A 16,070-nucleotide genomic window follows, 5' to 3' on the forward strand; every position below is an offset into this window, starting at 1 on the left:
AACTGAGACTGTACGAGCGAATGAGCGTTTGAGGATATGGACTGGTTCACTGGTCTGCTGTTTCCCTTTCGATGCATTGCCATCATTTGAAGGAAGCCTAATGTTGACATACGAAGAAGCAATTAAAACAATTACTTGACAAGCATATGGACAAAGTCAGCATGTATCGCTGTTCATAAAATGCAAGGAATTTTGCTTGCCTGTAAAGCAGCTGTGGTATCTGACCCGCGTTAACATCTGTACCGTTGTTTGACTTCTTGGAGCTTTTGAACTGAAAGACCACACTAAAGGGGCAGAAAAAAAAGACAAATTAAAGGGCTATATAACATGAAATGTGTATAAATGCACAAGTATTATGTATGCTGTGGGATCAGCTTTACCCATCATCAGTAGTAATGGTAGCCTGTCCATGGGAGCCACAATCACTGCTGGGACCAGACACTCGGGCCCACGCCACATACCACCAGCCCAGCTGCAGCAGCACCGGCTCATCAAACATCATGGCATATTTCTCCCTACAATTTAAAAAAGAAAAGAGAGACCAACATTAATAGCTATCAAATATGGCGATCATATCATTGCATAACATCTTTAAAAGAAATTGTTTAGGGAACCGAGGACAAAAAATAAGGAATTCATAAACTTTACCTGGCAGCGCAGTCATAGGCCAGTACGTCAGTCTCAGCCAGCAGGTCACCGTCTGTCTCATGGTCACCCCCATCAGGTCCCAGCTCAAAAAGCTGCACAACAACAGGACTGGGTTAACAAACTGCAAATGCCTGTAATTTGATGCCAGGTCCACCTAATCCACTGGATCACTTTTAGCAATTGTATCTATTACAATGCAGCATTTCAAGCTTAAGGTCTTTGCCATATTTTCAATTGCTGAGTGAGAAAAGTGAGCAACATTCCAACTGACAGCCCAGTGTTACTTTAATATGGCACATTTGAGATACCAGTGTAGAGAATTTGCAGCAGAACAAGCTATGGATTAATTGTCAGTCGTGGCACAAAGAAGGTTAATTCTGAAATTGCAGCCGTGATGAAAAAAAAAAAGCCTGAAATGAACATTGAATGAAAGGCCAAGAAATCAAATGTCTCAAGGCGGCTCACCTTGATCTTGGCAGTGTACTCCCCACGTCCCCCGAACAGGCCCAGCCCACCCAGCAGGATGTCTGCATCAGCACAGAAGCGGATGGCCTCCACAGAGTGGGCCGAGTAGCCCCAGCCACCACCGTGACCTAGAACATCAAACACGGGATCAACGCGGCTGTGCGAGGTACACAGAAGTTGTTTATCCATTCATAACCACTTGGGTTGTTTACAAAAGAGAATGATAAACTGACCTGACCTGAATATTTAGCTTTCACATATTCAGCAGCTTTGACTTAAAAGGTAAAATGTTAGCCTAGCTTGATATAATTACAAACCAAAACACATAAAAGCCAAATGTATCTCTCAGTGACTTCATACATCATTTACCATGTATCCCGTACAAAGAACCCACTTACTCTCAAAGCGGTTCACCACACTGTAGTCCTCCTTGGAGTAGACCTTCATCACAGCCTGGGTTTCTTCCTCTGCACTGGCTACACCCATCTTAAGCTCTTGCATGGCTGCCAGTGTATCCAAGCACCCTGAGTGGATAACCCAGTATACTTCCTCTCAGTATTCCTTTTTGACTCAAATTCATAACCTGAGCATACCTGCAAATACCTAATCTATGGTTCCCAAGAATTTTTATTTAACTGAATTATTATTATAATAATTATTATAAGACTTTAACTATAATACAACAGACAATCAAGACAGCAAAATGAAAAACTTACAATGATTACTGCTTAAATTGAAGGTTTCACAATTTACAATTAACACAAGTTTTAAAATCAGATCCTACATAAAATCTTTCGGTCTTCTAAACAGTTCCCAGAATGATGAGCTACAGCTGATTAAATTAAAGGCAATGAAAATTAAAAATAAAGGAGTGACACTGACTACACCATAGCCCAATAAGAGGAGTTGGGTTTAGACACTGATAACATCTGCTTTGAAGAAACACAGACATTCATGAAAAATGAATATGACCAAAGGCACTTTGCAGAATGGCTGAGGATTACCAAGGATGTGTAGGGCTCCATGAGAGCGGGTAGTGGTGGCATGTGATCCTGAGGGCAATGCAAGCTCTGGACTAAGGATGCTACAGCGAGCCTGTAGGTCCGTGGCAGAGGGCATCCTGGCATCAGCTATTACTGCATTGTAGCACAGCATCTCTCTTGAGATTGGCAGGAACCTAAAAGCCCGAATAGGGCAGCAGGGAAGACACATGAAAAGTCAAAAAAGTTAAATTCATCTATGTAGCATTTTAACTAAATCTTTTAACATAGGAGTAGTACATAACATGGAATGCAAACTGCATTTTACTGCTCTATATAGTCCTTGGACTGACCTCCATATGACATCATACACAGGGTCCAAACACAGGCCGAATCCCTGCAGGTCCTCCTGCTCAGAGTCATTGAAGGTCCTACAGCTTCCATCCATTTTGTTGATGAGCAAGCATTTAAATGGAGGCGGTTCAGACACTGAGGAGGGCACAAGGCCAATAATGTGTTTGCTGGCAAAGATCTCTGAAGTAGCTAGGACATGGGAGTTGATAAGAGCCTCATCGATCCGCAGGAACGTCTGGTCGCCGCTGGCACCAATCCAGGTAGCCTTTCGTCCATATTTGGCACCAATGTTGGGCATGGGGGATGGCTTGGCATTCCAGTAGGGCATGTCTAGGATGGGCCGGCCAAGCTGCCCTTTCTGAATAACAAGGAGATATATATTCACTCTCGAGAGCAATTTGTGGTCAACTATGTCAAATCAAGTGTAAATCAATGGACATTTAAAGTACTGCCATCGTCACTAAAACATTACGTTTCAGATTTCAACAGGAATTCTGCACGCTCTAAAAAAAGCAGGCGATTACACATTCAGAAACAATGATTTTCTTACCGAGAAGCTGCCAAATGTAAACACCTGTCCATCCATGAGAAGAACGGCTGTGTGGTTGCTGCCTGCCGTCACCTGTATGCTGGGACCTGGAAGGGCCTGCACCAGAGTTGGAGAACCCCTAGTAGGTAGAAACATGCAGTTTAGGTTGTGCGTCCACATGAGTGCAGTTTGTTTATCTATGTATGTAATAAAATTCTAAATACTTCAAAATGACAAAGCGAGACACTGGACCTTTAGTCTGAATGAACAAATATTGGCCTGTAATACCCACAATAAGTGGGTAGCTTTCTACACACGAATCTAGCAACAACAAACTTTGTGTTATCTCTTCCTGGTGTGTTGAATTATGTGCATGTATTGTTGTATTTCATGTAGTCTTTCACACCTGACATGGAGACTTGTTTGTCCACTCTGTTACCATTACTTGACTTGTCAACTACAATAGCAGACTGTACTTCATTTTCCCATGAACAGTCATGATGTACCTGGAGTTGACATCTCCGTGCCCGAGCTGCCCGTGTTGGCCGTACCCAAACGTGTAGACATCTCCATTCTCCATCAGCACCACTGAAAATCAACATTATCATGACTGTTATTTTCTCTACTTCAAGATAAGCCCCTCTTGATAGGTGATATGCAGACAAATACACCCTGGTGGCTGACCGGAAGCAGCTATGAAGGAACTTAACCTACCTGAGTGGTGAAAACCGCAGCTGACCTGCACAGCTCGCAGCTCGCAGTCAAACCTCACTGCCCCCGGGGGGTAGGTGGTGATTTTACTGGCATCCTTCTCCCCACGCTCACTGCTGCCATCTACAAGGCAAACACTCAAGTCAGAACATTAGAGTAGAGAACGGGGGAAAGAAAGTGAGGTTTAGTGGCAACTTCAGACCGCAGAGGTGGGTGTCTCTGCACAGTCCTGGAAAACGGAGCTGGAGGGAAAAGAGGATTCAAAAGAAAACAGGGAGAAAGGGGAAAAGCATGCCGAAACAGAACCGAGGGAACAACACCTCTATAACAGAAAGGCTTTTGGCAACCAGTCCCATTGCAGGTGGACAGACTGTTTGTTTAGCAAATAATTTCAATTTTCTTTTAAACATCTGTCAGTGTTCAATAAGGAAGAGGAAAACTGGTTTACCCTGAGCCCTGTGTAAGAGGTCCCAGTTGTGGGTGTGAGTGGAAAAAGTTGGATAGACCCATGCATTACAGCAAATACAATGACTGTCGATACCTTTTTGGACCAGGAACCAGCTCATTGTGGTTCACCTCTGTAACTGAGGACAGCCAGATGAGATACCAGCTCGGTTCAATACTTGAACTTCACAGAAAATGGCTCATGGCCCAAACATTCCTAAGGGAGGGTTGATAAGCTGAAGAGGAAAGTTGAGCTCAAATTGAGCTCATGGAGTCTCAATGCCAGTGAAAAACAGAAGTGCTCTTGAGGACATCCAAAGCACACTTGGAGCTTAATTGAGAGGTCACACACAGAAACATCAGTATTGTCAGTGGGGGAGATCGGAGCACCCGTCCCTCCTCATGAGTGTAAAACCATGAAGAAGGATGCTCAGGGGAAGTACCCCATTAACCTAGCCTTACAACTGTGTATCAGCCACGATGAATGGTTCCATAAAAGGAAAGTTTTTCAGCAAACTGGAACAGCCTCAGTTTCTTAAGTGACATTAAGGAGGAAACGACTGCTGCTCAGAAATAGAATACGATGTGGCGTCATTGTTTCCATATGTAACAGCAGAACAGGCCACTTAGCCTTAACATTGAATTTCTCTTAGCAGGGTTCTCAAATCATACATGTTAAATGGATGATTAGCATCATCAAGGGCACAATGCTAGGCCCCAACAATTAAGCCAACTAATGTCATCCACCAGCAGTTTCAGACCTGCAATTCCACTCCAACCTGCACCACCTACTGGCAAGAAAAGCAGCAACACAGACAGGCAGATGTAGAACTGCAGACTTGCAGAAGCTACAGACACAAATACCAGCTGTTCTTTTTATATTTGTGCAGGCAGCAACTGTTTATATGTGTTTGATATTTCATGTTTTAAATATTGTCAGCTAAAATATAAAGTCAATAGGAGAGAGAGTTCAGAAGGCTACAGGTGTCATTGTGTGTCCTCCTTGTAGTTACTTAACAAAGGAAAGAAAGATGGTTTTGTTGTAACCACATTTTGTTTTTCCACAGGAAAAAACCCTAGAGAGGGATTCAGGGGACAAAACAAAACAAGTAAACTACAAATCTAGCCTGTCTAGACTGTGTTCTGCTGTTGGTGCTGAATCAGAAATGTGGGACTTAAAGAGATAATTTACGTATCAGTTGTTCACTGGTTCAATAGTCAGCTTCAGACTATGAACATGTACACTCTGACAGTCAAGTGGCCTGAAAAGCTTAATGTTGTGCCACGATCATGGATGTTCAGCTGTTTGTGAGTGATTTCTAAGCCCTTCCCCTGAGATGCTTCACATCTAAAACATGTATTTTAAAACAATCCTGCTCCCTTCCTTCAGTGTCATATCTGTCAGCCTGTCATTCATCAAAGCTTGCTCTCCCCAGTGCTCGCAGTTTCGTCTGCTTGCAATGCTGCAGCCGTGCCCACAAAGTGACAAATCAGCTTCTATGGGAGTGATGGTAAATCCAGTTAGACAAGGACATTGATTTCTGTTTGGGTCTAAACAACAGCAGTGGGCAGAGCAGGCATCCTACTCAGAGAATTAGAACTGTTAAACCAGAAAATGAATTAGCATAACAGACTTTATATTTATCGTACCTCGGTATTTTCCTGTGTTAATATGATCAACGCAACACAAAATCAATCAAATTCAAAAGGGAAGCAGCCTGACGAGATTGGTCCTTAAACAGGTCTAAAGGTTTCACAGTCATTTCCCCACTGTGAGTCACAGTGAGCCCTCTGAGCCAGCAGGCTACACTGTTTGTTGCCATGAGACCCGGTGACGACTTAAGAGTCCTGACGTCAGAGAGTGAGAGAGGAGGTGGGCGGGACAGCCAGGTTTTGAGACGAGTCAAAGGGGTGTCTCTGCACCCGTTGAGTTAGTGAAGACCGTAGTACCTTTGTGCTTGTCCCGTTTATGCCTTAGTGCTTGAAGGGGTCTTATTCTGGCTAGGGCCTGCTCACGCTGGTTCATAAAAATGGGACCAGGAAAAACAAGGGGGCCTGGGGGAGAAAGAAACTTTCACATGCATGCAAAATGCTCACAAATGGGAAAGAACACATGATAATACTGCACCACAACAATGCACACACGCTGAAAAATAATTGAGACACAAGCAAGGGGGAAGTCACCAGGGCACAACACCCAAGCTCACTCAGCACCTGAAAGTTACTCAAAACTAAAGGGATGGACATACTGTTTGTAGCTTCACTCTATTCGTTAACCTCCACTCCCACCTTCTCACTCGCCTGCGTTTGATTATCTATCATAGAAATCTTAACTTCATAAAGTAAAAAAAAACAAAAAAAAAAATCTTTCCATAGCTCTGTTTAGCCCTGATCCATACCTCTGCCCTCCTCCAGCCTGTGGCGGCGGTTGATCCTCTGTCGTTTCTCCTCCTGACGAATCTGAATGTGCTCCTCAATGTTTACTCCTGGAGGGGGAGGGACAGGCACAGCTGAAAACACAAAAGGCCCCAGGTACAGGCAGCCCAGACAGGATGCAGGAGGAGCGGGAGGAGGAGGGACGACGGAGCAGAGCAGAACAAAACAAGACAGACATCAATGAGTGATGAAGAGACGTGATGGACAAGCAATGACTCGGCACGACAAAAACAGAAGGATGAGCGACGTGTGCGAAATACTGCTTCCAAGCAAATGCAACAGACAGTGTGATATGTGTAGCATAAGCAATGTGCTAGCATAGCTCAGAAGGATGTACAGCTTGCACGCATCCCTGCTGAAGACTGAATACAATATACTGCAAACCACTGAAAATTGGAGTATTACATCACGTATGTATGTGCACGAGATTAACATGCATGTGATTTTATCAGACTTTGCGGCTTTAAGTGAAATGCAAACAATGTGAGTGGTGACACAGGTAGGATGTGAATATCGTATGGATGACACAGCAAAACAGGGAGAACATGAAGTCATGTCGGATAACAGCTGGCATACCGAGCAGCAGGTCCAGCGGAATCATCTCCTTCACAGCGTCGAAGATGCCTCTCTGTCTGGCCTCTTGACCATCCAGCTCCCTTGCACAGGCTTTGCAGCAGCCACACGCAGAGCAGCCAGACTCTCCAGACCCGCAGCCACAGATACTGGGTGGTGGACAAATACACAGGTGCAAACAAAGATAGAAAAAAAAATATTATATTCCCATAGCTAAGAAGATCATCCCAGTCAGTTGGTGGCTCTTGGCAGCACTAACTGATAAACACAAGTGCTGGACAGACACTGTAATGACCACCTTCATCCCTCCCAGCTTTTGTGTCCTCTTACCCTCCTGGCACTCTGTCTGGCCGTCCACTGCTGACACAGCTGGCACCGTAGCCAGTGCAGTCTCCACACACCGTGCAGACCATGCACTGGTCCAACTTCCACTTGTGCATGCCAGGCTGGCACATCATGCTCTTCTCTTCCTTCTCTTCTAGCTCGTCCTCCAGGTCTTCATCCATGGCTGTGGCCATGCTCTCCACGCCGAACGCTACAACAAACGCACGCACAGACAGCAAAGCCAGATTGAGCAAAGTACATGTTAACATGACGATGTTAAGGATGCTGTATGTGAGACACCATAATCTGCTCACTTTTCCCTGCTTGGCTCATCGATCCGGTGTCTCTGCCACACTGGCCCTTGTTATTCACGCCAAATGTCCACACTTCACCGCTCTTGGTCAGAACACACGTATGGGCCTTACCCATGGCAACCTGAGTTACGAATTGACCTTTGAGGTCTGTCACCTGGCCTGTGGAAGAAAATAGTGATTATTGTCAAGTGAATAAAAGGGCTTCCAAAGGAGAAATATTTATAGACAGCTTAATGTTTATTCTTAAAAAGTCTTTAATCTGTCTTTATCAACACAATGCAGACAATGACAAGAAACTGAGGATTTGAAATAGCCCTGTCCCAGTTAACTCACAGGTGCTGTCACTGTAAATAGCATCTTTGCCAAACATGTAGAGCTCTCCATCCTTGGTGACGATGCTGCTGCTGCCATTGTTACAAGCGGTGTACACTGCTGTCTTAGTCTCCAATTTGATCATCTTCTTGGGCTTGTACGGCTTGGGCTGTCTGCGACTTTTAGCTGTGAAGGAAATTAAAAACAGATGTCACCATCAGAATTTGATAAGATATGGCTTTGATTCTGTGTTTAACAAAGGCTGAATGGAATGAACAGTTTGCAGATAGTTTGAAATTGTCTTACTGGACTCTCCATCCTCTCCCTTGCTGGCAGAGCCGGTAAAGAACACACTTCCGTCTTCAGCCACAAGCAGTGCATGAGACCCATCATGGCCGACGGAGAACTGAGCGATCTTGGGAGACTTGGTGACGGGCAGTTCCACCCATTTACCTGCTGACGGGCCGCCCTGCTTTATACCCAGGCTCTGGTACTTTCCTGTGTAGTAAATCTATGAGGGGAAGAGGAGGGAAGGAGATCAAACACAAGGATCGAGGATCCACAGTATGTCCAGTTTGTGGCAAAAGCTTAATTAAGGTGAGTTTGTTTGGCATTTTTTTGCCAGAGGCCACTGTAGTAGCCAACAACCCTGTTACATCAACACAATGTTCTTAGTGAAACAAATGAGGACCCTTTGTTTTCTGAACACAGCCTTAGCCCATGTGTGTTGTAAGTAAGTCTGCTGCTGGAGGTGAGAGAATTTTTATAACACAAATCATTTGACATTCACTTTGCAAATTACAATTACACAATCGCAACAGCACTGCGTGCAGAGAGAACAGTAGCTTGTAAGCCACAAGCAGTCAGCCTTTGAATCTTATCCTAATATCACATGTCTGGCATAATTTCCAGCCCAAGTGATGAGTGAACTTTGTGCCAAGACACAGGTCAGCTGCTCCTATTTTTACTCATCCAGCCAGCCTGGGTTTGGGTAATCTGCAGATAAAGTGTGCAGTGAGATTAGGCCTCGACACAGACACATATGTGCAACAGGCAACTGCTCTGGACTACTATCTACAGAAGAAGCACAGTGCACCACACCTACAGTGCAGACACACACCCAACCACACCTTCCACGCACCCATTCAAACGACATAGTTAGCATTCTCTTCTCACTAACACGGTCTGCATAAAAAATGCCAACTATCTTTCTCAACAAAGCACTGCTTCCCTACAGTGATTAGTCGAAGACCCTGCAGTCTAACAGTCGAGCACTGAGCCAGACACACACATATTATCTACACTGTTCACCATCAATCAAATTTGTTAAAATTTATATTCAAGTTTGTGTTTCTACTCTTACATAAGTTCAGAAACAACAAAGCTTCACTTGCAGTAGGCCCTTGTGTGCTTTCCTGAAAGTGGACATTACACTATAGGCCAGAGCCGCTGCTTAGCTTGGTGAAATACTCTAATCACTTCCAGTTAGTTAAGCACGGACGTCACTTTATAAGCTCTGGGTGCATATAACCACTAACAAGAGAAGTCCAGAGCACAATAAACAGTGCAAAGACCATGAGACATCCAAGTACAGCTCCCTCATTCTGTATTATTTAAAGACAATTTAGCTTAGAGGGCCACCAAATATTTCCAAAACAAGAAGACATGTCTTATTTTTGTGCTTTAGTACAGCCTGATCCTAGGAAAATCTGACTATAGCTAACTACATACAGATGTAACTAAGGGAATGTTAATTTTGTACGATGGGTTTCATGTGGCCAGTGTAACATATAAGGAAGAAAACATAATGGTGAAACACAATTAATTTAGAGCCCCCCCACAGGTTCACCGTCTAAAGTGCCTGGCCTGTCATTAGCAAGACAAAAGCTGTTGGAGCACGATGGCTGAAACTGTTCCAACTTTCATTTTTCTTCCACATTGTAGGCACACCACCAGAGAACATGTTCCTTCTCACCTTTCCCGAGGCAGTTTTCATCAGAGCAAACTCCCTGCCCGCTCCAAGCAATGCTGCCTCTTCATCAAAGCCTGTGCCTGAGAGAACAACATACTATTTAGAGACAAATACACATAGAGACAACGTTTGGAAGTATGCTTTCTTTTTATCCTTTTGAACAATTTCTGACACATTTGCAACTCTGTCCACGCACACACATGCGTACAGTGTGAAATGCCTGCAGCAGGTGTACGTATGCATATGGAAATCACTACTCACGGCCTCATTCAGACATTGTGCATCACTTACTGATGATGTGCAGATCCTTCTCGAGGTCAAAGAGAGAGATGCCGCAGGCGTGCAGACATTTCCTTGCCAGCTTCAGCTGCAGTTCCTGCTGCAGGGCCGGGTCTGAGCTCATAGTATAGATCCGCACCACAAAACCATCCTGCAGGAGTCAGGGCCAACAGGAGGAAATGTGGTTTAGTTTCATGACTCAACATTGCTACAGTATGCCATTTAGAGTCCACCGAACAATGTTAAGACACAAGAAATCCCCAATTTAATGAAAACATATTCCCACTTCACCAATAATCAAAATGAATCAAGCTCTTACAGGAACAGTTTTCAGAGATACACTTATTGGTGCTGTTGCTGAGAGTGAGAAGACTAAAGACACGCAGAATTCTGCACAATAAATATGACCATTTAGTGTGCACACATTAGAGTGATATCAATAAATACAAATATTTCGAGTAGAGATGGCAAAAAAGCAAATAAGCACATTTCCCAAAATGTCACAATAATTTGTGTTGAGGACACATGGTATTTCAGACTTCAAAACATTTAGCTATGCATGTGTGAGTGACTGTTAATGCATGTATCTGTTTTTGCACAGTGGGGAATGAGGTAAATCATTACAACTGGGCCTCACATACCCCCCACACACTCATAGCTAATGTGCTGGATGCAGTTTGGATTAACACATGGATTACAACCCTATTAGAGAGAGGTCTATCAACTGTAGCTGCAGTACGTTTAGGTCAGTCTACAGGGGGGCCTGGCTTAGAGTTACAAAATCTGTGCATACAGTTTTTAATATTAGTGAACATAGCAACTTAAAAGCCCAGCCACGTCAGTGATAAAAGCCTATCCATTTATCTTAACAACACCATGAAGTGTGTGACCTCTATCAACCACTCACACACTCAATGCAAAGCACAGGACGAATGATACAACTGCCAAAGATGTGGGTTACTCAGACTACAGGGGATGTGGCTGAGAGGGACAATTTACAGGGAGGGAAGAGAGTTGACAGAGGCACACAACAAGAAGATAGAAAATAGAAAATAATTGGGAGACAACAGGGATATAAAAAAGTATGAAGGGTAGCGTTGGGGTGATCTGGTTTCACTGTGTGCTAATGATGACAGACTCATCTATTGTGCTTTGATTCCTGCAGAGCAGAGCACATGTGTCATTCAAATCATTAAATAAGCCCCTCTGTTGCCCCCCGGCCTTCCTGATTTTCCTCCCTACATGTTACCTTCTTCCTTTGACTATCCTCTTGACCTCCTATTGTTTACCCACATCATCCTCTTTCTCCTTTTTCCAGCATCTGAAACCCCCTCATTGTGTGTCTCACAGGGTTTTCCTCAACCGTTAAGCGTTCTGCGCGGTGGTTGCATTTGCTGGCTGCTCACTTAAAATGCATGTAGCTTCTGAGGACTTCCCAATCCCCCCCATCCACCCAGCCACCGACCCACCCCCCACAGTATCCCATCCCCTTGATTAGCCTAGAAACCGCTATCCGGGAGGAAGGCTAGTTTCAAGGCAGCTATATGGATTTCACATCTCCCCCTCCCCCACTCACATTACAGAGTGCTTATGCAGATAACTGCTTGAGAGATTAAGCTCTCTGGAGTATACCAACATCTGGTGCCACTGCCCTCGCTGCCACGCCCACATATACACAACACACATATAAACACAGACGCAGCTATACCCCTTCTGTGGCACAGCTGGTGATCAGCTGAGGGCCACTCAAAGTGAGGCTGGGACCTCTACAGCAGGGGAAGTGACAGACGCTTCACAAAACAAAAGATTTGGTTTTCATGAGGGGAACAACACACATTGAAAGAGACGTTACTCAGCTGCACTAGATAAAAAAAGATGACAAACGAGAAGCAGGGAATGGTTTGATTGCCCCAGTGTGTGTATGATCTTCAGTAGGGACAACTGCTCACAAAAGCTCACTGACAAACACTATCTGAGATTGAAACCATCCATACATTAGCCACTGTAATGTAGTTCAAGATGACCGAGACAATGACTGTTCGAAAGTACAACTGAGTGCCTGCAGGGAATCTAACAGTACTACAGTCTCATAAGACTTTAAATGCACATAAAGGCAATAATAAAGTCCAGTATCTCCACCATGTTTCCAGCACACATAGGGAATTTTTTTTTCTGGCATCGATTACACTTGTAGGGGAACTCCTGAAAACGCTGCTGATTTCCCTCACCGATACGGACTCAATTTCAAATTTCACACTAAAATTTGCTCAAGAGAGGTCATGCATGTCATTGTCATGGTGACAGGGAGCTTTAGCATGAGCATTAAACTTACATCTTTACAGGCAGCAATCTGGTTGATGTACTCTCCGTCCGTGAAGATGATGTTCTGTCCGTCTGAATGTTGACCTGCAAAGAAAAGCAAAGTGATGATGAATATCCCCGATATTTTGTTTGTCGTAATTTTGATGACTTAGCTCTCACTGGCTATTTCTGATTCCTGTTTTCTTTGCACCTGGCATGATGACAGTCCCCTCATGCTCCAGAGTCTCAGGGTTGATCTTGATGGCCGACATAGTGTGGTTGCTTGTGTCCCGATACAACAAGTACCCCTGAAAACACAACACAAACACTGCTGCTGATCTACAATCAGTAAGGACTATCTCTAATGGAAACGTTACACACTCAAAGTTTCTTCAAAGCCACTTCACTGAAACAAGCGTCTTGATGAAAACCTACCTGAGCAAAGCCCAGCCACGATCTCTTCTCCTTTCGATTCCTGATACGAGACGTGGAGTTGTACACGTGGCCCTGTGAGGCATTGATGGCACATTAGCAGGCGATCACATACACTGACAAACCTTAACTTAGTGTTGGCTGCTGAAAAATCAAAAGATGACTACAAACACTGGTCAATCATCACAAAACTACTGCTGCTAGCTGACAATCTCCAGCTGGGAAACACTACATATGGTGCCTTTGTGTTTAAATTTGATTTCGTCACATGATCCTGTGCACAACAGTGAATAAAGGCTTAAACTCAGTGTTTCAATAGGGTTGATGAGGAGCTACTGCTGCTTTCAAGAGCCACTGCTAGCATGTGCTGCGTTTTGTTGCATACATCAGACACAGACATACTACTCAGTTGCCAGTTTATCAGGTAAACCAAGTGATTATACCGTGTTGGGCCCTAACCCCAGGGAACAAAGACAGACCTGCATGTAAAGCCAAAAGTCTCAACAAACACCCACAGGTGAAAGCTAAAGCCTGATAAAATTAACTCTCTCTCCCCACAAACACCCATATTTGCAACACACTTGCTTGTTAGTGTAGTTGCTTGTGTTATAGTAGTAGCTTGTATCATCCAATCCAAACCTGAGCATTGTAACCTTCGTGAAATTAGGATTTGTTGTAGGACTGTTGTATTAGACTGTATTAGATGTAGTTAGGCGTACCTAATACGATGGCAACTGAGAGTATACATAGTTGCAAATCCAGTGAAAACAATGTATCTCTACTAAATTGTCAACTTCTCCAGAGCCAAGAAAAACAACCCATCCTTCCTTTAAGCTTTGTGACGGTGCAGTTTTAAATAATCCAATTTAACAGTTTGTTTATCTTGAGAATTTTCCCAACCCACCACGAAGCACTTAATCCTTCTGTTTATCTTACAAATTCTAAGCCACCAAATTTGGAGATAAGTGGTCGTCTCGACAGTGACAGCACGCAGCTTCGAGTGCGACGTACCCTGACAGTGCCGCTGTATCCAGAGCCCACTTTGTAGAGCCCGTCCTTGCAGAGCAAGTAGAGGAAGGAGCCATCAGTCTGTAGAAGACAGCGCTCATCCTCGTCGATGGCCACCTCTTTCAGGACCCACTTGTTCATCAGGGCTGCGCGTTTGATGCCATTCCCAAACCAATCCTGAATTTGAATCTTTCCCACCAGGACAGCCTGTACACTCCTCTGTAGCGCGTTCAGTATGGTGGGCACCTGGTGAGATTTAGGAAGACAAGGAGCTGAAAGATTGTAGGGTGGCAAAAGACATAATGGAGTGTATTTTCTGAAGCTGATCATGCACCAGGTGGGAACTGGCTTCTGAGCTTATTTCTTGCTGATCAAGTCAGATTCTCACATTAGTGACTGACACTGTGGTTACTGTACTGGCATTATTGCCTTTTTTTCATTTTACCTGAATGCATTTTCACACACACATTTTTCACATCATTTCTATGGCAGGTATAACACACACATGGCTGATCTCACCGGTAAAACACACACACACACACACACACACACACACACACACACACACAGAGGCGTGTACAGCCCGTCAGCCTGCCTGCCATTCTGATGATTCATACACAGTCCGGTCAATGCCTTAAAGATTAGCAACCATGCACGCACGCACGCACATGCACATGCACATGCACACACACACAGGCCACAAAGTCCCTCTGCAGCCGTGGTCAAGTGTATCCTTATGCATCCCCATGCAGGTACAGGTGAGACATTCTTCATCACAAAGCCTGCACATGAATGTATGTACTGTTTAAGTTATAGCTTTAGCTTTTAAAGCAGAATAAATAATTTAAAAAAACCCAAAGGAGTGGAGAGAGAGAGATCTAGAGATTGACGCAACCAGAGGACCAGCTAATTGGCGTAAGAATGCAGGAAGGGTAATGTAATCAAACAGGAGAATCACAGCAGCCTGACATTTTCCAAAACTCAATTTGTGCTGTCCAGACACTCCCAAGTCTCTCTGCTCAGAGTAAATGCATGGATGAGCCAGAGGTTATTTTTTCCTTCCAAAACACACTCTGGTGATCTAAAGCATTCTTACAAATCTGAAGGAAACACTTGGATAATAGAAGGAAGTGGTTTAGAGAACATGACAATTCAAATTTAATTGTGTATATAGGAAAAACGTCATCCCGGCTTGTGCTTCACTGAATATAAGCACCAGGGTCACCTGGAATTCCTCTCCTGAGATAAAGACGTTTGTTCAGATAAGACAGTGGTGTGAACAGGTGGTCAGTGCAAAGGTAAGATCTGATTATCTCTAGCTACTCGTGCCAGGAAAGCCTAGCACAGGCATGTCCAAACTATTCCATAAAGGGCCATGTGGCTGCAGGTTTTTGTTCCAACCAATCAAGACGTCACCTAATTATCAGCTGAAGACTGAGATCAGCTGATTAAATGAGACCAGCCTGGTGTGCTCCTCCTTAGTTGGAAAGAAAACCTGCAGCCACACAGCCCTTTATGGAATAGTTGGGCATGCAGACTGGCCTAGTATAACAAAACAAGACAAGTGCAAAGCATAGTTCAGACTCATATTTATCTTATTTTAAGAGATGTAAAGATAAAGATGAAGCAAGCAGGCAATTGTGGAATCAAATCACCAAATAAAGTCCAATTCAAATTGGGTAACTACCTGTATTGTCTGGCAGGCATGGCTGCCGTTGTTGGTGAGGATGGCGGAGACGGCCTGCAGGATTTTGCCGGTGTCACCCCAGGCCACCACCAGACTGAAGAGGCAGGCGCAGGACAGAGCAGTGATGGCCTGTCCTGTCGGGTCATTGGGCCCTGTGCTCCGGACCGTGGTCTCCAACAACAACTGGAAGAGAGATTCTGAGCAAGCACACAAGTAGTTGGCGGGTTAGAAATTTGTAAAAAGAGAAATACGAATGCAAGGCTGAAAAAATATATGAAACAAATTACAATAAAATGCAGTC

The 16,070-nt window shown here is 44.2% G+C and overlaps 1 protein-coding gene across 11 annotated transcripts in view; it reads right to left on the reverse strand.

Annotated features, from left to right (window-relative positions):
- mycbp2 (MYC binding protein 2) overlaps positions 1-16,070 on the reverse strand; it is a 63,589-nt gene that overhangs the window by 34,367 nt on the left and 13,152 nt on the right. For 7 of the 11 annotated variants that reach the window (XM_041951360.1, XM_041951357.1, XM_041951353.1 and 4 more), the window contains exons 5-29: positions 15,770-15,966; positions 14,086-14,328; positions 13,078-13,149; positions 12,854-12,950; positions 12,674-12,747; positions 10,354-10,492; positions 10,066-10,142; positions 8,397-8,601; positions 8,112-8,276; positions 7,779-7,937; positions 7,471-7,675; positions 7,144-7,289; positions 6,531-6,641; positions 6,082-6,186; positions 3,691-3,810; positions 3,483-3,564; positions 2,998-3,115; positions 2,447-2,805; positions 2,118-2,290; positions 1,512-1,637; positions 1,114-1,241; positions 649-740; positions 381-515; positions 201-284; positions 1-97 (exon numbers count right to left, since the gene is read on the reverse strand). In XM_041951360.1, the coding sequence (XP_041807294.1) occupies positions 1-97; positions 201-284; positions 381-515; positions 649-740; positions 1,114-1,241; positions 1,512-1,637; positions 2,118-2,290; positions 2,447-2,805; positions 2,998-3,115; positions 3,483-3,564; positions 3,691-3,810; positions 6,082-6,186; positions 6,531-6,641; positions 7,144-7,289; positions 7,471-7,675; positions 7,779-7,937; positions 8,112-8,276; positions 8,397-8,601; positions 10,066-10,142; positions 10,354-10,492; positions 12,674-12,747; positions 12,854-12,950; positions 13,078-13,149; positions 14,086-14,328; positions 15,770-15,966 (3,509 nt within the window). The remainder of the gene's footprint in view (positions 98-200; positions 285-380; positions 516-648; positions 741-1,113; positions 1,242-1,511; positions 1,638-2,117; positions 2,291-2,446; positions 2,806-2,997; positions 3,116-3,482; positions 3,565-3,690; positions 3,811-6,081; positions 6,187-6,530; positions 6,642-7,143; positions 7,290-7,470; positions 7,676-7,778; positions 7,938-8,111; positions 8,277-8,396; positions 8,602-10,065; positions 10,143-10,353; positions 10,493-12,673; positions 12,748-12,853; positions 12,951-13,077; positions 13,150-14,085; positions 14,329-15,769; positions 15,967-16,070) is intronic. The other 4 variants (XM_041951354.1, XM_041951364.1, XM_041951358.1 and 1 more) reach the window with 3 other exon arrangements.

The sequence above is a fragment of the Chelmon rostratus genome, chromosome 13 (genome assembly GCF_017976325.1).
Source record: "Chelmon rostratus isolate fCheRos1 chromosome 13, fCheRos1.pri, whole genome shotgun sequence".
In the NCBI taxonomy this organism is placed as follows: Eukaryota; Metazoa; Chordata; class Actinopteri; order Chaetodontiformes; family Chaetodontidae; genus Chelmon; species Chelmon rostratus.